Source organism: Pogoniulus pusillus, chromosome 24 (genome assembly GCF_015220805.1).
Source record: "Pogoniulus pusillus isolate bPogPus1 chromosome 24, bPogPus1.pri, whole genome shotgun sequence".
Lineage (NCBI taxonomy): Eukaryota > Metazoa > Chordata > Aves > Piciformes > Lybiidae > Pogoniulus > Pogoniulus pusillus.
In genome coordinates this window covers 5673124-5694103 of record NC_087287.1, presented here as the reverse complement: position 1 = coordinate 5694103, position 20980 = coordinate 5673124, and the positions used below count along the sequence as shown (strand labels likewise).

At 45.4% G+C, this 20980-nt stretch overlaps 1 protein-coding gene across 16 annotated transcripts in view; it reads right to left on the bottom strand.

The window, feature by feature from the left end:
- Window positions 1-18336, bottom strand: part of BRSK2 (BR serine/threonine kinase 2) — a 392408-nt gene extending 374072 nt beyond the window's left edge. For 8 of the 16 annotated variants that reach the window (XR_010306690.1, XM_064163163.1, XM_064163155.1 and 5 more), the window contains exons 1-3: window positions 17533-18334; window positions 16834-16940; window positions 15495-15923 (exon numbers count right to left, since the gene is read on the bottom strand). Coding sequence is in view for 15 of the 16 variants with exons in the window: in XM_064163163.1 (XP_064019233.1) it covers window positions 15495-15588 (94 nt within the window). In the remaining variant the exon portion in view is untranslated. Of the gene's footprint in view, window positions 1-15494; window positions 15924-16833; window positions 16941-17532 lie in introns of all 16 variants that reach the window. The other 8 variants (XM_064163149.1, XM_064163151.1, XM_064163150.1 and 5 more) reach the window with 4 other exon arrangements.
- Between the last annotated feature and the right edge of the window lie 2644 nt (window positions 18337-20980).

Genomic DNA, 20980 nt, shown 5'->3' with positions numbered 1-20980 from the left:
AAGGAATTGCACAAATGTAACCGAGTCAGGAATTTGACCAAGTAATGACTTGAGTGCAATTAGAAAACAACAGAAGCAAGAGAGATGAGATTTCACAAATCTGAGCAGTGAAACAAACCACGGAGCCAGAAGAGAAGCAGCAAAGGACAAATCCCAGAAAGACAAGAACAAATCTTTCTTTGTTGCTGATCACTACTGAGTTGAACCAAGCTTTACTGCTTTACAGGAGTGAGAACTGTGGTAAAAAAAGTATAGATTTCACTAGATTCAAAAGCTAAGGATAAACTGTTTAAGGCTGGTGCTCAAAGAGTGTGAGAAACCTTAAAAGCTGTGCCACTCGTAGCCTCATCTCTGCAACACAACAACTGCTTGCGTTTGCTGGGGCTATAGTACTGCTGGCACTGCCAACTCCTACTATAATACTTGGCTTTGTCTTTGGGGATCATTTTTTTGTACAGACAAGCATTGCAAATGCACAAATAGCTCTTAGTCTCCCTCTCAGCCCTCTGCAGGAAAGGATTATTTCAAATCCTGTCACTGCACCAAAAATGGATACAGGGAGGAAATCCAGAGAGGACTCCCTGCTTCCCACCCTCCCCATCACTCAGCTCAGCTTGCAAACACAAAGGACTAAGTTCTAGTTTCCACCCTCACTGCCCTGCACTGCTCCAGCAGTGAAGAGCAGGCAGCAACCCAGCCTGCTGGGCTGCGTGAGGACATTCCCAGCAGCAGGGAACCACAAGGTGGTTTAGCTCCACTTTTTGCTCCTAACTTCAGTGTGAGAGCTCTAATGTGGGTACAAACAACACCTGAAGAGCAGCTGTACCCCACCAAACCTAGTTCTGCCAGAGCAGCATGCTCATGGCCTTCAAAATCAAACACAGGCTGAGAATCTGTGCTAGTTTGGGCACCTTTGCTTTAAGCTAATTATGGGAACTAAATCAGAGAATCATAGAACTGTCAAGGTTGGAAGAGACCTTTGAGGTCATCACATCCAACTGCACATCTACAGCTCGCAGCCCTATGACTACTGCTGGACCTCTGCTACTAAACCATGTCCTTCAGCACCACACCCACACATCTTTTAAATCCCTCCAGAGATGCTGACTCCACCACCTCCCAGGGCAGCCTGTTCCAATGCCCTTTCAGTGAAGGGATTTCTCCAACCTGAACCTCCCTTGGCACAGCTTGAGGCTATTTCATAAACATTCATGTTGCCTGCAATATCCCCTTAACACCATAACAGATCACTAAATTTTAACTAAGTTTGGAATTATTCAGCTGTTACAGAAAGTGTGAAATGTCTGGGGAAAATAAAAAAGAGATTCAAACTATTGCTCCCAAAATGGAAAGAACAGTTGCAATTTAATTCTTAATGTATTCCAAGAGAAAGAAAATAGATGGACAGGCTGAGATGGCTCCAGATGAATCACTGTCTTCACCTAGCCCAAGAGGTAACAGAGCACAGGAGAAAGAGAATACAAAGTAAAAAAGTGGAGAAAATAGAATTGCTTAGTTCTACAGTTCACTGAATAAGCTATGGTTCTGTTGAACAAGATAACACAGAGAGTAGAAGAGGTAAGGTTGGAATAGATCTCAGGAGATAATCCAATTTTGGAGCCCCTATTACAGAAAAGATCTGGACATGATGGAGAGTGTCCAGAAAAGGACCATGAGGATGATCAGAGGGCTGAAGCTCCTCTCTTATGAGGATGGACTGAGGGAGTCGGGATTGTTCAGCCTGGAGAAGAAAAGGCTCCAAGGAGACCTTATTGTGGCCTTTCAGTATCTGAAGTGGGCTACAAGAAAACTGCTGAGGGACTTTTTAGGGTGTCAGGTAGTGACAGGACTGGGGGGAATGGAACAACACTAGAAGTGGGTAGATTCAGACTGGATGTTAGGAAGTAGTTCTTCAGCGTGAGGGTGGTGAGACCCTGGAACAGGTTGTGCAGGGAGGTGGTGGAAGTCTCATGCCCAGAGGTGTTCAAGGACAGACTGGATGTGGCTCTGAGCAACCTGATCTAGTGCGAGGTGCTGCTGCCCATGGCAGTGGGGTTGGAGCTGGATGATCCTTGAGGTCCCTTCCAGCCCTGACAAATCTGTGATCCAGTGCAACAGCCTTAGACAGAGCAGAGCCAACTAGAGCAGGTTGCTCAAGGATGTCCCTATTTTGGTTTGCAATACAGGCAAGGATAGAGACTTCCCAACACCTCTAGGCAATCTGTGCCAGGTTCAATTGACCCCCACACAGGAGAAGCTCCTCCCTACGCTGAACTAGAGCTCCCTGTACTCACACAAAGGCCCAAGCAAGTTTAGTGCCTCAGTATGAAATGGGTTATACACAGATGCTGGAACAAAATGATCTTTCCTCTCAGTTCCCAAACTAGGCAAAGTACACAAAATGTGGAAAGCAAAATATACCTGAGAAAATAAATCCCCAAGGACACACAGCACATCAGTGTTCATTTCCTGAAGGCAACATATCTGTATAAGAAGTAGGAGAAACCCCCAGAAGTACTTTATTTCTCAGTTTGCCATGACCACACAGCTTTTAAACCATAAAATAAAATCAACCCTAACAATAATAGGTGGTTATTTAGCTGGTTTCCTGCCTTAGTTCTAAGAGCTCTTCTAGCAGTAACCATCAACCTATTTAAATAAGGATGAAATGATTGAAGGCCTCATGTCCCAGAACTAACAAAACCTCCTAAACCTTCACTGATGTGCTGGAGGAGACTGCAGCTGTAGAAGGAATCAAATACTTGTCTAGCATCCTCTAAATCTGGACACCAATCCTTGAACCCGTTTCCAGTTTGGATTTACCTCGGCTTTTCAAAGTTTAAGAAAAGCACAAACCAAAATGTTCAACCTCTCCCCAACTCCAAACCCAGCTGACCAAAACTTCAAAAGCAAAACCTCAGACCAATTCTGTACCTGCTGCCAGCAGCCAAGCTACTCAGTTTACAACATGAAACTAAGGTCAGAGCTTAAGAATAAAGTATTGGAAGAGATGAAGAGACCTCAATCAGGCAAACTTAAAAGTCTAATCCACTCCTTAATCCATGGGACAGGTCACAGATATTAAGGGGAACTCAGACAGTCACTGAATAGAACCTACCCAAGCACAATGAGTAACCCAAACCTCTGCTGGCAAACAGTCAGCAAGAGATGAGAAGTTTTCAAACCCCTCACACAGTGCAGGATCTGCAAATGTGAAGTCTCCTTTGGCTACTTGAGCTTGTGTTTTAATTCAGATGCAACAGCAGAGCAAAGTCTCATGCTGGCTTAGCTCAGAATTTCTCAGAGCAGAACACTTCCTTCTTAAAAATACAATTTTGAAAGAGAGAAATCCTACATGACCAGCTCACATTTGGCTGCAATACCTTACTGCTGTGATCCTTTCAGCACAAATTTCACCAACAATACTGTCAAACTGGGCCACAGTGTATCTCATGCTGGACCAAAGCAACAAAACAATCACTTTGCCCAAGAGCAGCATCTCTGTACAAATCTCTGGTCTACATTCTAGCCACATGTAAAATAACTAAGATTAAAAAAACAGGAAGGAAGATAAAGAGCCAAGCACTTCCACTGATATTCCTGGCTGGGCTGAGAGAGTTGGGGCTGTTCAGCCTGGAGAAAAGAGGGCTCCAAGGAGACCTTAGAGCAGCCTTTCAGTACCTGAAGGGGCCTACAGGAAAGCCAGGGAGAGACTTTCTACAAGGCCTTGTAGTGCTAGCATAAGGGGCAATACATTGAAGCTTGAAAAGGGGAGACTGAAGATCAGACAGAAATTCCTGACAGTGAGGGTGGGAGAACACTGGAACAGGTTGCACAAGGAAGCTGTGGATGCCCCTTCCTGGAGTGCTCAAGCTGGCCTAGTGGAAGGTGTCCCTGCCCACGGCAGGGGGAGCAGAACTGGATGATTTTTAAGATCTCTTCCAAACCAAACCATTCTATAAATCTGTAAGATTCTCATCTGCAGCTGAAGTACTGCTCTTCAATCTTTGGCAGACTGAAACTTTACAGTCCTAAAAGTAAGCTTTAGACAGAGAGCAGAAAATGAACATTTTTTGGTTTGGACTAGTTTGTTTCTCCCAGAAACCAGCTCCTTCATTCCTTTTGCTGCAGTCAGTAACACTTTTAATAGCTGAACGACAGGGGCAGTCAGCTTGTGGCATGTAAGGCTGGGCACACAGAGGAATGACACTGCAGAAGCAGAGCTTGTTAATATCTACATAACATAGGCATTATTACAAAAATATACATTATCACACTGATACTTTTCTCCCACATTAAGCATATATTGCAAGAGAAAGCAAATCAAATCTGCAAGAGCCTCAGGGTGCAAAGAGACTCTGGTGTTCTATAAGTAGATGCAGGGAGCCAGAAGAGCACTCCTTAAATGGATGCCTGAAAACAGTTTCCCATCTTTTTTTTTTTTTCCTGAAGTGAAGAAATATTATCATGCCTGCAATTCCCACGTGGTTGGAACAAAGAACATGACAAGACAGTATTTACCCACACTAAACCACTTCATGCTGGTTTCCCTCCTCAGTTCCCCCCTGCATTAACCCGTTTGATGATGCAAACCTTGGCACAAAGATTTCACCAGCAATAATTCCTTTTGGCAGAATCTGACAAGTTATTTGTTTTTTCCCCAACTCCTTAATTATCAAATCACTGATTATCAATGGCTGGATGTTAGATAAGACACTGAAGTCTGTAATCAGTGGCAAGCTACACAAGGAAAGGCCCCTTCCATTCTAGCCTCACCCTTCCCACCACCCCTAAACTGAAAACATCTGAACAAGAAATTAAAGAGGAAAGAATTTCTTCTCCTTTTCACTATGCAATAATCTCTGTGCAAGGAAGCCAGACTAGGGAAAACAGGAGTCAAAAAGGCAGAAACTGCCTGGCACAAGCACAGGGTAGAAAACTGTGAGGTCAGCCATTACAACTTTGTGGCAGTTATTTAGGGCAGCTTTGGGGCTGCTTTAATTTATATCACTTGACAATGATCTCTGTGGCCTTCAGGAGATAATAAAATAAAATAATCTAATAAAAAAAAAAACAACCAAACAACCAAAATAAACCCCCACAAAACCTGAGAGAGCTGACAACTGAAGATAAGTAGTGCACTCTACCCACTCCAGCACCACGGAACTATCCATCAGCTACCTGCACCAGCCTGAAGGTTACTCTGCACTGCTCTGAAGGCAATGAGGCCATCTACAAACCCACGTACCCAGATTGCTTTGAATATAAACATCATCATTTAGCTTCTTTGGCTGTATTGCTCCTTATCCTCAGTCTCATGACACTCTGCCATTTGTTATCCTTCAAGAACTGTGTCCCAAGGTCATTGCAAAAGCAGTTGGATATTGCTGTTTACGCAGCTCTCAGGACAGTGGCGGTTCCAGCGGCAGCTCTGCCACAAATGACACATTCCAGAAGAAAGCGCTTGCAGCGACAGCAGCAGCCAACAAAATGCTTTTAGGAGAGCAACCAAAACAATTTCCTCTCTTCCACCTAAATTCCACTGAAAGCACCTTTTCAAAAGCTATGAAGCAATGAAAAAGAGTCTTCTGAGGCGATTTGTGTGTTTTCTAACAGAGAAGGATATGGGAGTGCTGGTGGACAAGCTCCCCAGGAGCCAGCAATGGGTCCTCGTGGACAAGATCAATGGTCTCCTGAGAATGCAACCAGAAGGGTAAGGAAGGTTCTGCTCCCCCTCTACTCTGCCCTAGTCACAAGCATGCCCTGGCACAGCTAGAGTATTTGGTCCAGGTCAAGAGAGACAGAGAACTACTGCAGAGAGTCCAGCAGATGCTACAAAGCTGCTGAAGGGCCTGGAGCAGCTCTGTGAGGAGGAAAGGCTGAGAGCCCTGGGGCTGTTGAGCCTGGAGAACAGCAACCTGAGAAAGCATCTTCTCAATGCGCAGCAAGAGCTAAAGGGCAGGGAGCAAGAGGATGAGGCCAGGTGCTCCTCAGTGGTGCCCAGAGACAGGATAAGGAGCAACGGGCACAAACTGGAACCCCAGGAGGTTCCGCCTGAACAGGAGGAAAAACTTTGGTGGTGTGAGGGTGCTGGAAGCATGGAGCAGGCTGCCCAAAGAGGCTGCAGAGTCTCCTTTTCTGGAGAGATTCCAAACCCACCTGGACATTGCGATCTTGGGAAACCTGCTGTGGCCGAACCTGCTTTAGCAGAAGTTTTGGGCTGGATGACCTCCAGAGGTCCCTTCCAACTCCAGGCTAGGATTCTGTATTTTTTTTTAACCACTATTTTATCCATAATCTTTCTAGTCAGTAAATAGAACTATAAAATCTGCTATTCAGAATTCAATGCAGAATTAGTCAAATGGAACTGGACAAGTATCATTAATACGCTCTCTGAAGTTAATTAAGTCTGGTGACATCTGTACACTTCAAAAATAAACCCTGAGGTAAACCCCACATCTTCCAGGGTACACTTCAGAATCACATCCAAACTGTTCAGGAAAACTAAACTTTCAGTTTGTCCTTGTAAATATTTATGTTGGAAGTGCTCACACAACTATGGAAGCAAAATAAAATACTCTTATGCAACACAGCCAACAGACACTCAAGAACACAATTCAAACCTCTGAATATTGCTAAAGTGCAACCAATTCCTAAGTGAAGTAAAGGCACTTGGGGAAAGCAGCAGCATAGTTGATTGCCAGAAAATCTAAAACAAATAAGGAGTTAAAAAGGAAATCACTGCGTGCTTAGAGACACTGCAGATGAAGCTGGTTCAAGTTCATTAAGAACACTCTTTACAACAAATTATTCATGTTAGTCTGCAGAGCAGTGTGGATGTTTTGTAGAGAAACACTCCTGTTTATGCATGAACTGAAAATGGAACAATCTCCTCACATTCCCTAAGCAGAATGAACAGCATTATTGACTGGGATTGCTAAACATCTTGAGTTTGTTTAAAACAAACCCAGAAAATCTCTTTGTAATGTTTCTTAATAGAACAATCCACAGCAAGCACAAAGTTTCCACCCCACCTATCTATCATGGGCTTGATGAGCTTTCTACTGAAGTCAGCTCAGCCTAAAACAAGAGTGACTTCACAAGGGCAGTTGCCAGCATCTCCACATCTGAGCATTCATTTGGGCCTATGCCTTGAAAGGGACCCTCAAAAGTCATCTTAGCCAGCCCCTCCCCAGTGTAGGCAGCAGGGACACCTCCAACTTAATCAGTCTGACCTTGAATGCCTTCAGGAATAGGGCCTCAAACACATCCTTGAGAAACCTCTTCCAGTATTTGACTACTCTTGTTATACAGAGCTTCCTCCCGATATCCAGCCTACATCTTCCCTGCTCCAGTGTCAAGCCACTGCCCATCATCCTATCCTCACAGGCCCTTCTACACAAGCCCTCCCCAGCCTTCCTGTAGGTCCTCCTCAGATACCAAAATATAGTTCTGAGATCTCCCCAGAGCCTTCTCCATCCAATCTTCCATGTCTTGTTTCAACTGTTCTCTTGTGTGTATAACAGATTCCTTACACAACGTGTCTTAGTTCAGAGGGCATTGCTTCCAAGCTTGCTTTCCTTTCAAAGTCCTCCTGAAAGCTGGAATTCTCTTACCACTAACATCAACCAGCACTAGATTCTATGGTCCTGCTCCGGCAGGAGGGTTGGATTCTATCTCTATAGGTCCCTTCTAACCCCTAACATCTTGTGATCTGTTCTACACGCCTACCTACATGTTTTGAGGAGGTTATCAACTTTTATTACTGGCATTGTAATCTCTGTTTCACTTCCTAAGGTATTAAACACTTCCCAAAACATAAGGTACTGAGTAAATTTCAATTCTTGGAGAATCCAAAACTTGCACTGGCTGCTCCACTCCATCTACAGAAGTCATTGTAAAACTGTAGGTCATCACCCCCTGTACTCAGTATTGATGAGACTGCACCTGGAATCCTAGGTTCTGTTTTGAACCCCTCACTCCAAGAAGGACATTGAGGTGCTAGAGTGGGTCCAGAGATGGGAAATAAAGCTGGTGAAGGGTGCGGAGGACAGGGCTGGTGAGAAGCAGCTGAGGGACCTGGGGTTGTTTAATCAGGAGAAAAGGAGGCTCAGGGGAGACCTTCTCCCTCTCTATACCTCCCTGGAAGGAGGCTGGGTCCAGGTGGGGGCTGATCTCTCTAGTAACAAGTGACAGGACAAGAGGAAATGGCCTCAAATTGTGCCACAGGAGGTTTAGGATGAAAGGACTGTCAAGGCCTGGAATAGGTTGCCCAGGGCAGTGATGGAGTCCCATTCCCTGGAGGTGTTTAAGAGCCATACAGATGTGGTGCTGAAGGACATAGTTTAGCAGCATATTTAGTAGTGTTGGGTTAGGGTTGATGATCTTTAAGGTCTTCCCTACCCTGAACAATATCTGTGACTGTAAGAACCCATTTCAAATGCTACCTTTGTTCTTTTCATGGCAGCACAGCTTTCTCAGAGATAAGAAAGAATTCTTCTCAAGAGATAATTCCTATGATGAAGCTTTTTTTAATTTCCCTACCCTCTCTCACCATTCCAATGCAGTCTTTCCCACTGTGGTGGCACAAAGTGACATTAGAGCAGTGACAGAAAGCAGCAAAGTGCTTGAGCAATGCGAAAACTGTCTTGGTGACATCACTCCTTCCACAGTTCCTGTTGATGATCAAAACATAGCTATAGAAGCAGTCAGATAGTGAATGTCAGATGAGTAGGACTACCTCAACAGCTCTTGGCTGAGGAAGCTCACTGTATTTCACAAAGGAAAACAAATCATTCACAGCTTGCTCCCTTTTCAACAAGTTCATCACAATTTTCCTACTTCATAAGAATGACACAGAGCTTTGGAACAAGTCCACAAAGATGACCCAAGGGCAGAAGCACTTCTGCTATGAGGACAGGCTGAGGAAGCTAGGATTGTTCAGCCTGGAGAAGAAAAGACTGTAGAAGGACCTTAAAGCTGCCTTCCAGTACTGGAAGGGATCCTACAAGAAGGCTGCAGAGGGACTTTTCATAAGGGTGCCTACCAGCAGAACATGGGGGAATGGTTTGAAGCTCAGGGAAAGGAGGTTGACTTGATCTTGTGAAGAAGTTCTTCAGTACAAGGGTGGTGAGACTGCAATAAGTTGTGGATGCCTTCTTCCCTGAGGGTGTTCAGGGCCAGGCTGGATGAGGCCTTGAACAGTCAGGTCTAGCTGGCATTTATTCCTGCCCGTGGTAGAGAGATTGGTGTAGATGATCTCTGAGGTCTCATCCAGTCTAAGCCACTTTATGATACTGAGATAAAAGACTACAAAATCTGTAGAAGAATGGAAGCAAAAAAAAAACCCCACAACACCCATGCACACTACCAAATCATTTTTACAGTCATTAGCAAACAGAAGTTTGCTCAAAGGACTCAAAGTCATAAAAGTGACATCCGAACCTTGCAGTTCAGACACGTGGCATGGTCAATTCCAACCAAAATAACTCTGATTCTATACTACTTTGCATAATTTTCATGCAAAAAAAACCCCAAACAACCAAAAAAGAGCATAGTTGAGTATTCTACTAGAACACAACTAAAAAAATGCACCAAGCAGACTGATTCTGCAGTTCACTGCTTAAAGCAACAGATAACAGGGAAACAGCCCAGAGCCAACCATGTCTTGGATTGCATTCCGAGCAGCATGGGCATCAGGGGCAGGGAGGGGATTCTGCCCCTCTGCTGTGCTCTGCTGAGACCCCCCTTGCAGTGATGGGGTCAGCTCTGGAGTCCTCTGCACAGCACAGATGGGGACCTCTTGGAGTGGGGCCAAAGGAGGCCACAACAATGATAGAAGCACTGGAAGCCCTCTGCTGTGAGGCCAGGCTGAGCAAGTTGAGCTTGTTCAGCCTGGAGAAAAGGCAGCTCTGGGGAAACCTTCTGGTGGCCTTTCAGTCCTTAAAAGGGGCTGATCAGGAAGCTGGGGACAGACTTTTGAGCAGGACATGATGTGACAAGACAAAGGGTGATGGTTTGAACTACAAGAGGGAGATCTGGACTTGAGAGAAGGGAAAAAAGGTTTGACACAGAGTGAGAAGACCCTGTCCCAGGTTGCTCAGATGCCTCACCTCTGCAAACATTCCAGGCCAGGCTGTCTTGGGCTCTGAGCGATCCCCAGGGAGAGGTTGGAACTAGATGACCTTTAAAAGGTCCCTTCAAACCAGACCCAGTCTATGATTCTATGACTCCATCACACTAGTTTACTTCAGTCAGTGATGCAGGCAAGCAGCACTCCTGAGCAATCAGATGAAAGGTACATAAAGCTCTCAGAACCCATAACCATCACTTGACAATCCATTAAGTCTCAGTCACTGTGACATAACCTTTCCTGGCAAAATTTTACTCTTAAGACCTTTACTGCCCACAGTATTGTTTGTAGTATTTTATTTGTCCAATTCCTGATTAACAATTTAAGTCTTCATGGACTATGATGACAAAGGAGATGGATTCAACATTCTGAAAGAAACTTCTTAAAGAGAAGTAAAATATGAAACCATTAAGGGAATGGTTTGGTACTTGTTTAGAAAGGGCACGGGGGGACTGGAATGATTCACACCTCTCTAACAATGCATTCACCTAGACAGAACAAAGCTGCATTCTTCAGCTTCTCTCCACATCCAACATCCTAGTTTCACGTTAAATAAATATTCCAGCAATATGAATGGAAAGGATAAACCTTGTGTAACCTACTTAGATCAAGCTTCTGAGATCGCACTGGCTACCAGATACTCCTCCAACAGATCTGAAGCTTTCCATTTCAACCAAATTTGACAAAGACAAATGAAAAGAAAAAAAGCCACGAACACATTTCAGTTTCTGCCGGTGTCATGGCAACAGGTGGTTAAGCAGCATCCTGTTCAAGCTCTTGCTGAATAAAAGGCTCCAAAATTCACCAGGGCTCAAATGTAAATGATTCTTGTTCTTACATAACCCACCAGCATACTGCTGAACACCTCGCTGATGGCTCTGGTGCAAGGAATATGTTATACCTAAGGAGCTGTAAGTTATAAGGTATACAACGTAGAAAAGGGGACCCCCACTCATGCACTTTGTGAAGGTTCAGGTGGCCTTGATTGTCAAACAGGATTCTTTGTATTGAATGTCTGCAGAACTGGGCTTAGAATGAAAAGAACAGACAAAATGGATCAGTAAGATGACATTTTCCACCAAGATTAGCTCAAAGTGAACAGGGGAACTCCCACTTTGAGCCAACATCTTATTGCTTGGAGACAAAGCAGCTTTTAGGAAATCTCAACTAGACACTCGATTGGTGCCACAGCAAACAGTGATGCTTGATGCCACAGAGTGAGTGTCAGATGAAAACACAAGGAAACCCTCTGCAGCACCAAAACCCTTCACAAGAAATGCTGCAGTTCCTCATGTTTGTGCTCATTAACAAATATTCTGTTCAGTCACTCTGAAACGCTTTTTAGAAGTTTCAAGTGTGAAACAGGGCTTCATGAGGGCAAATGATACACATCAAAGATATATGTGGCATTAAAAACACAGGGGGAGAAAATGCAAACAGGAAAGAACATGCAAGAAGCTGATTTCATTTAGAATTAGCGGCAAATGGAGAAAAACTTCTGTTTGACCTAAAACTAAACCTAAAACTTCATGATCGGGTACGACTGGGGCTTCTCAGGGCATGCTGTTTCCACATGTGTTATTGTGACATCTTTTGTTCATTACTGTTAATTACAATGAAACCCTCCTATAATTAACTGTAGAAGTATCTAGCAATGAAACTTGGCCAACCCAATCTTTCCCCTCACGTCATGTGTGCACATCTCAATGATCTTTTACACTGAGAGCTCTGCAAGGTAACAATTTTTAGTACAAGAAAGCTAAGCTGCTTCTTGTCCTCCTGCAAAAAAAAAAAATCAAATGCTGATTCCACAAGCTATTCCTCCTGCTGCAGTAAACAAGAGGTGCTCTGAATTTAAGGCATTATACTAACAGCACCCAAATCATACCCTAAATTCACATGCAAAGGATCCTCTTTCATTCCTCCACCATTCCCACTACCAGCAAGGAGTGAAGCACAAACATTTTCCAGCACTGCCCCATGCAGACCTTGCCCAACTTCAACTCAGAGGTCCTGATCCTCTCCTTGTGGCACCAGCCACCCTCAGGAAGCTCAATGCACAGAAGGCTGTTCAGGACCAATTCTGCATACCCCATTCTGAATTCTAATCAAGACTTTCAGCAATGGTCTTTACCCACCAATTTGAGCTGAAGCCTTTTTCCCTGTCAGTCTTGCCCACCCACAGCCAGATGTCACCAGGTTCCACCAACATCCCGGGTGTTGGACCTTTCTGCAGGAACCAGTAGACATTTTTCTTTTTAGTTATTTGGGTGGCAATAAGTGAGAACTCCAGAGAGAAAGACAGGGAGCTCTACTTAGCAGTAAGTTCTACCCCTAAGGCACCATTTCCAAATCTGCCCCGAGTTACAAACCCACGCTCCTGCTACCCCAATCCCCTGTCTTTTGATCTCAGCCAAAGCTAGGAAGAGTGATTAACACATTGGTAGCATATTAATGTACCTAGGAGCAAAGATGGATCCATATGTCTGAAATAACTTTAAAGCCAAGATATTTTTATTCACAGTAAAAAAATAAATATGAAGCACCCTGCAAAATGGACAGGACTTTGCAACACAACTTACAGCTTTCTTGCCATCACTGCATTCTGCCAGATTTTAGTTCTCACCATTCCCCATCCCCTTATAAATTCCAACCCATTACCTCCTGACCTTCCAAGCTTTAAAGCAAGCTCTAAAGGAATGAGTACAACCACTGCTTTCTTCAGCCTTAATGCCACTGCAAGCCCCAATTCCAAGTTACACACCATGATGAGCCAGGCCTTGCACACTGCACTTGCTGCCCTCTCTCTAAAAGCACTGCAGGCTGCCTGCTTCCCCTCCAACAGAAGCAGGAGGAGGACTAGGTACCACACACTGCTCATACCATCCTGCTTGCTCCCAAATGTGATTAGCACAGAAAATGCGAGAAGACCAGAAGGCATCTTTCCATATTTAGCCGTGTGTGTTTAATACTGAGCAAGATTTCACCCCAGCATGTTATTCCCCCCTCCATCAAGGGCAGGTATAGAAGGCAAGACACAGGCTGACACCAACTACTTATGAGATTTCTCCTCCTCTGCCTTGCCCCCCCCCCCAACCTCCCCCCTCCAGCTTCTATGCCACTGTGCATTTTGTGTGCACCCATGTGTGCAAGCAGCAGAGGCTTCGCTAGAGATCGGTTATATGGTAAAACTTTCACCCTTGTCCAGCTGGCTGAATAACTGCAGAGGCCAACAGCAGCAAGCCGCTAAATACATCCTCCTCTTCTCCCTCCACCCCCACCCTGTCTCTAATCACTTAGGAGGAAGATAGGAAGATTAGCAGAGAGGGGAAAAAAAACCCCAAAGCTGCAGATAACCCTTTAGGACCACAATGTCAGGCTACAAGACGTGAGGCAAAAGGTTAATGCAGTTGTATTTTCAGGAACTCAGGCATAATTGTATTTAAAGGGGAGGGAGGGGTGCTGAGAAGGGGAGAGGAAATAAGGAAATGGTGATGAAGACAAAAATGAATTTGCCATCTACAGCTGGCTCTTTGATCACCTGGAGTATCCAGGAAAGGACTGCGAGAAGAAATAGGGCACTTTTATTACCAGCACACTGCAATTTTTCAGTAGAAGATGCTCATTATTATCATCAGCAGAGCAGATCTGGGTAAGAATACAGCTGCAGAAGTAAAGGCTTCCCGAGCTATGCAAAGAATAAAGGTGGTAAGCAAAACAGTGACAGAGAGCTACCTTCAGCAGCTGATACACTGAAGAGATTTGGAAAAAAACATGAAATATAAATAAAAGTCACTTTCGCTAGAAGACAATGTCATCTTCATCCCTGCCTCTGAACGGTTGCTATGGGGTTGTGAAGAGGAGGGGGAAGGAGGGGAAGAGGAGGGGGGGGTTTATAATCAATCATCTCAGAAGAGCATTGCTTCTTACAGAGAAAGATCTGGATTTTGACTGTGTCCCTAAGAAAATTGCGGACTGCAGAGCTGCTGCCACGCAGGGCAGCGAGGAAGCAGGCAGAGCAGAGGCAGCAGCTGGGGATGGAAACGCCTATTAAATCCTTTAGACAACAGATGGGCAAAGCTTGGCTGGGTTATAAAAAAAAAAAAAGAGATACACCACAATGCATCATGTTTTATTGTCCCACCATAATGAACAACACTTAACACCCACATGCCCAGAGAAGCCCCCTTAGAGCTGATCTTCCCCTTTCCCTAAATAATCTCCCATCTCAAGCCACTTTCAGGGGGCTCTTAACCCGATGAATTTACCAGCTGCCATTGCTTCTGGCACTTGTGAGTTAAAAAAAAAAAAATTATTTAATAATAGATATATATTTTTTAAATAAAGCAGACATTTGGGCTCCTTCTGAAGGGGTTTTCTTCCAATTAATGTTCTCCTGCCCTTGAAGGGGATCTGCTACCCAAGCAAGCAACAGTAAGTCCAGATCTTGAACGCATTTAGTGGATCTAATTATGTCATGTAGGGCAGAAGCACCTGCTCTCTCCTAATTCCCTCCACTCCCTTTCCTCTTTTTTTTTTTTTAATATTTCTTACCATTGTTCCATTCAGGAAAATCTGCTAGGGGTGAGTTTCATAAACAAGCTTTAAGAAAAATAATTAAATAACCTCCCCTCCCCCCCCAGTCCAATCCCTCCTACAAAAACACAGCACAACCAGAATGAATTCTGCTGCCGAGCCTCTCTTTTTTCCTCCTTTTCTGACCCTACCCACAAAAACCACCAAGCCCATCCATCCATATTTGTTAAATACCCATGGCAGTCGGTGCCACAGAACATACTGTACATATTTCCAAACCCCCCCAACTGCACCTTAAGGACTACACCCTTTTCAATCATGATGTCATGAAATACTGCTGGTGACTCCCCCACTACCACCACCACCACCTCCTCGGTACTACAGGCTGTGAACCTTTCATTTCAGCATAATTTGATTAAAAAATTAAAATGATCTGAAGTAGGGCAGTGAAGAAATTTATGTGAAAAATTCACCATCAGACGACCATCTCTATGTATTTTTTTTTTTTGCCTCTGCATCCACTCTGGCTGTCAAGCAGAACAACACCCATTAGCAGGAGTAATGAACAGAAAGCATCCTGGGTTTTGTGGTTGGTTGGTTGTTTTTTGACAAAAAGAAAAAAGGAAGGTTAAAAAAAAAATTAAAATGAAACCTAAAAATAAATGAAGGTTAAGAAAAAAAATAATAAAAATAATCCCCTGTGAATAGCATCTCCACTAAAGCAGCAAATGGGAAAACCTGAACCCTGGAATATCCCATCCCCAACAGCTCACTGGCTGCTCCAGCACCTTCCCCCTAGCGCCGGTGCTGCTGCGAAGGAACCAACCTGTCTGTCCTTTTCCTAGGGTTTTCTCCAAACGATAGGGTCCAACATATTGTGCATGTTGAGCTCCGCTGCCTTCTTTCCCTGTTGATGTCATTTCTACCTGGATCTGTAATTCTGCAATGTGTATGTGCTGATGAGCTGGAATCTCTCTCTGCAGGTCTTTAAATTCCCACTTCGCAGCTGTGCAAGCAAAGCACTCTCTTTTTTTTTTTCCCCCTTTGCTTTAGTCCACTTGGTTGCAGATTTTTTTCTCTTCCTCCTCTTTCTTTCCTCTCTCTCTCAAGTGTGTGTTTTCTCGCTGGGTCTGCCTGGGACGCTGATGGCCGAAGGAGTTCTTTTAATGTTCAAAGAGGGGGGGGATCTACGATCCAAGCCCAAGGAGCATGATGCTGGTGATCCGAGCTCCGCACGCCTTGTTCTCTCTAGGAGCTGTTCAAGGGAGAGCCAGAGCTGGAGCAGCGGAAGAGCCGGGGCCCGCAGCTCTGACTGACGTGAGGAGCAGCCAATCTCCTCGCCGCCCACCTCCTTCTCCCCTCCTCCTTCCACTACCTTTTCTTTTCCATCAGCAGCAGTTACTGCCTCTGCCTGCCACACAGCATCATGATCAATAGCAACAGCAAACACCCAAGTTTACCACTCTCTTGATAAAGCATAATTAAATACACCTTAATGTTGATATTATTTTCAGACCCAAGCACACATGCTGTTCCCCGCCCTTCCCCCCTCCAAATTACACTCCACTATCAGAGTATTCAAAGAGGCTGAGATTGTGGCAGGAAATAAGAAAGGAAGAAGGGGAAAAAAAAAAAGAGAGAGAAAACCCAAAACTGCTTCTGAAAATGAGCTTGAGAAATTCATTGATTCTGTTTGATTCCAGAGGACCCAAATCTTCTGTGAGATCTAACCTTTAAAGAAAGCCTTTGGGAAGGTGGGGCAAAGAGGGAAAAAAAAAGATAGGAAAGAACCAGAGCCAATCCTGTAACCACTCAACTCAGGGAGAGACAGACCTGCTTCTGAGTTTGATGGCAGCAAACAGAATTCAGACCCTTAGATGAACAGATCAAAACAATGACACGGCTGCTATATGAATAAGGAACACTGCAGAAAACCCAGGGATTAGATGGTAATGGGAACTGATTCACAGCTCCAGAAGCCCTGTATCTGCAGGATAAGAAAACTTCCACTTCGTTTGCCCAAGTACTTATACCTTTATGAGCTTCAGAAGTTGGGTGAAGTCAGAGACCATGTATGGCCTGGCATCCAGAAAGGACAACAGCTTCAGGCAGACCCCAGGATTATCAAGCTAAAACCATTATCGCACACAGGGTTGCATTTTTACCTTCTCCTCGCTGCTCTGCTCCAGACAGAAAACTGGTCAGGGTACTCTTATCAAATTGCAGCCAAGGCACAACACGCAGCAAGGATTCCTCAATCAGAGAAGGAAGCCTCGACAAGATAGTAAAAGAAAGGGAGAACAGTGAGAGGGCAAAACGTGAACAAGCTTTATCTGCTGCTCACTGGGAGAGAAGACTACCACGGGTTGGTTGGTTAGTTTGGGGTTTTTTTTAAGAGGGAAATTTGGGGTTTTCATATGTTTTGTGGTGGTGGGGTTCTTTAGCTACACACATCAGCTGCTGATGTAAATTAGGATAAACCCAGAAGCTGGCTCTTAGCTGCATTACAAACAACACGGTTCTACCCAACGGGTTGCAGAGGAGCTAACAAGATGAGGAGGTAGGAGGCAACCAAGCCAGCAGACTGGAGCCTTAAACCAATTCAAAGGTATCCTTCTGTCTCCTCGGCAGACAAGTTGCTTTGACCTCCTCATGCTTCGGTCTTCATAGGTCACCTTTACTCCTTCTAGACTGTGCGACCTGACAGCAAACAGCCCAAGCCACCCCCGTCCTTCCGTTTTCCCGCCAGACCTCTCCCCATGCGACTCCCTCACTCCTTCCCCGCCCAAACGACAGCCTCTACATTTCTCCAGCCACAACCTCCGCTCCCGCCGACATTTCCTTTCCTTCCCCATTAAACTTACCTCTAAACCGCCACCTCTCCAGGCTTCTTGTCCCAAATCTTTCAGTAAGTATTACTCTTCCCTCACAGACGCTCCTCCTTCTCCCCCCTCGCTCCCTTCCCACCTTCTCCCCTCAGAGCCCAAGTGCCTGCACGTGAGCTAGCAGCCCCGGGCCGCTCTGGGAGGTCACTGACGGCCGGTGGGGAAAACGCTGCCGAGAGTCGGGGCCACTCTTCGCTTCCCCGCGTTCCCTTTCCTACGCCGTGATCCGCTGCCCGGCAGCCACGGGCCGAGCGGCGGGACGGCAGGGGGGAGGAGAGAGGAGGCAGCGGGCCCTGCTGGCAGCGCCAGCCGCCCGGCCGCGGCCCCGCTCCTGGCTCCTCGGGCGGCGAGGGGGCGCCTGGGCCCCTGCGCAGGGGGCGCGAGGGTTAAGCGAGACCCGCCAAGGCGTGAGGCGCAGCCTGCCCGCGGTGCGAGCCGAGCGTGCTCCAGCGCTTGCACCTGCGAGCTTCATCTGCACCAGGAGAGCCTGCCCGCGGTGCGAGCCGAGCGTGCTCCAGCGCTTGCACCTGCGAGCTTCATCTGCACCAGGAGAGCCTGCCCGCGGTGCGAGCCGAGCGTGCGCCGGGCGAGGGGAGCTTGCTCCACCGCTTGCACCTGCACCAGGAGAGCCTGCCCGCGGTGCGAGCCGAGCGTGCTCCGGGCGAGGGGAGCTTGCTCCACCGCTTGCACCTGCACCAGGAGAGCCTGCCCGCGGTGCGAGCCGAGCGTGCTCCGGGCGAGGGGAGCTTGCTCCACCGCTTGCACCTGCGAGCTTCATCTGCGCCAGGAGAGCCTGCCTCAGGACTTGGGCCTGTGTGCAGAGGGACCTGAGAAGTCAAAGACTCAACTGTGAGTTGATTCAAGAGGTTGGGTCTGGTATGCCTTACGATATAGTTGAAAAAAATGTCTCTGAAGCTTGAGGTAGAAAGCACCTTCTAACCAAGCCATCCCTCTGGAACCTTCCTTTCCCTATGGCGTATAAACCAGGACGGAGCTGTTGGAGGTACAAACACCCTGAGGCACATCCTTCCTGGCTGGGCTTTTAGCCTCAGGAATCAAGTGCTGGGGGGTATCAGAACATGTTGTGGGTTTAGATCTTTAGCTCCCCTTTATAGAATCAGAATTGTTTTGATTGGAAAAGACCTTTAATACCAGCAAGTCCAACCATTATGTAACTCTGCCAAGCCTGGTGCTAAACCACATCCTTCAGCACATCTCTCTGTTCTTTCAAGACCTCCAGGGATGGGGATCCAGCCACCTCCTTAGGGAGCCTGTTCCAGCCTTTGAGAACACTTTCAGTAAAGAAGCTTCTTCTAACGTCCAACCTAAACCTCCCCTGGTGCACCTTGAGGCCATTTCCTCTCATCCTGTCATTAGGGAGAAGGGACTGATCCTCACCTGGCTCCAACCTCCTTTCAGGGAGTTGCAGCAGATGTTGATTCTATCTTCTTCTCTGCCACCCCCACTATTAAAAGGGCCTTGTAGAGGCAATAATGGCAAGAGTGAATTGCAGGAATGTGAGCACAGCTCCCAGAAAAAGGCTGTTTAAATGTTTAAATCAGCAAATTATCCACCCCACCATATTAATGATGCAGGGCATGAATAACAGCATACATCTTTACACAGAATATTTTGTTTTAATGCCAAGATTTGTGTTTTAAAGGGCATTTAATAGGGGATTATGATGTCTGTGTGTAGATAAACCGTGTCTGGGTCATGGCATTAACATAAAGATGAGCCACCAGACAATATTGTCCATCTAAGACCCAACTTCTGTCTTCTATGGTGTGCTTCCACTGGGCATCAGAGAAAATGACTTGCAGAGCCACAGATGTTGCAGATCTCCACCTTGCTCAGCAAAATATGTTAGTGTCACAGCTGGAAAGAGATCAAAATACTTGGCAACTTCTACGTAATCCTGACTGGCAGACTGGTGAATTAAAATAACCCTTAAACCCCCAAAAACTAACCTAACAAGCAGAAAAGCCCCCAAAATACCACATGCACAGAAAAAAAAAATAAACCCAACCCCAAACCTACATGATTTTGGTCTCATTTAGTTGTTCATTTGATTCCATGGAAATATTCTTCCACTGCAACAACTTTGACCTTTTGTCCTGAATTCTTGTAAAAAGAAAGGAATTGTTTGGACATTTGATTCCTGAACAACCAAATGCTGTTGATTTTTTATTTGCTCATATAGAGCAAAATCCCATTTATCTGTACCCCTTTGATCTGAAACTCTCTCCTTTGAATCTGGGTTATGTCCCCCTGGTGTGAATTGCTTATACAATAACTCCCTCAATTATTTGAAGCCCTGTTTATCCAAATGTTTTGATGTTCCCCAAGTATTTTGGATAAACAGGGCTCTGCTGTCATTGGATAAATCAGATATCTTAGGGGATGCATTTAGGATGATTTTCCCCTGACCTTATTCTGTATCATCTTGTGCTTAAATAAGCAGGCAGTGTAAACTTAAGTGCATGGTTAGGGTATTGGTACCATCTTCAGTGCTTTTACTTCTTTGCCCATTCATTATTTTTCTGATATTGTTACTGTTTAAAGGGGAAAACAACATCCCATACATTTCACTCAGGAAGGACTCAGCACAGATGCCAGCAAGCAAGTTCTACTTGAGTAAGGAGTGACTAAGAAAGCAGTGATCTAGAATTTTGCTTGCTTTTATCATGCTTCTGAAACAAAACAGAACAAAATTATTTGTAGCATTTGTCATTTTTTTTAACCTGCTCCCACTGACTTATTTCTATTGAAAGCCCTAATCTGTTTTCTTAGATGCTTGCCATTGTCTTTCTTCTTATTCCCATGAGAAACTGAAGGGTCCAGGTGGATCAGGAAATGATCCAAGAAGCTAGAGGAACAGAACGGGTTCATGAGCACTTGCTCAGTTGAATGTATTTATGGTGCTAAAATGTATCTTATGAGGACATGCTGAGAGCCCTGAGGCTGCTTAGTCTGGAGAGGAGAAGGCTGAGAGGGGATCTAATCAACGTCTATAAATATCTGAGGGCTGGGAGTAAGGAAGGAAGGGACAGGGACAGCCTCTGCTCACTGTGCCCTGGGATAGCACAAGGAGCGATGGATGTAAACTACAGCACAGAAGTTTCACCTCAACATGAAAAAGAACTTCTTTACTGTAAAGGTCACAGAGCTCCAGCACAGGCTGCACAGAGAGATTGCAAAGTCTCCTTCTCTGGAGACTTTCCAGCCTGTGTGACCTGTGCTAGATTCTATGGTCCTGCTCTGCCAGGGGAGTTGGACTTGAAGATCTGCTGAGGTCCCTTCCAACCCCTAACATCCTGTGATCCTCATTTGTTTTCTTAGATGCTTGCCATTGTCTTTCTTCTTATTCCCAAGAGAATCTTAAGAGTCAAGATGGATCATGAAATGATGCAAGAAGCTAGAATTA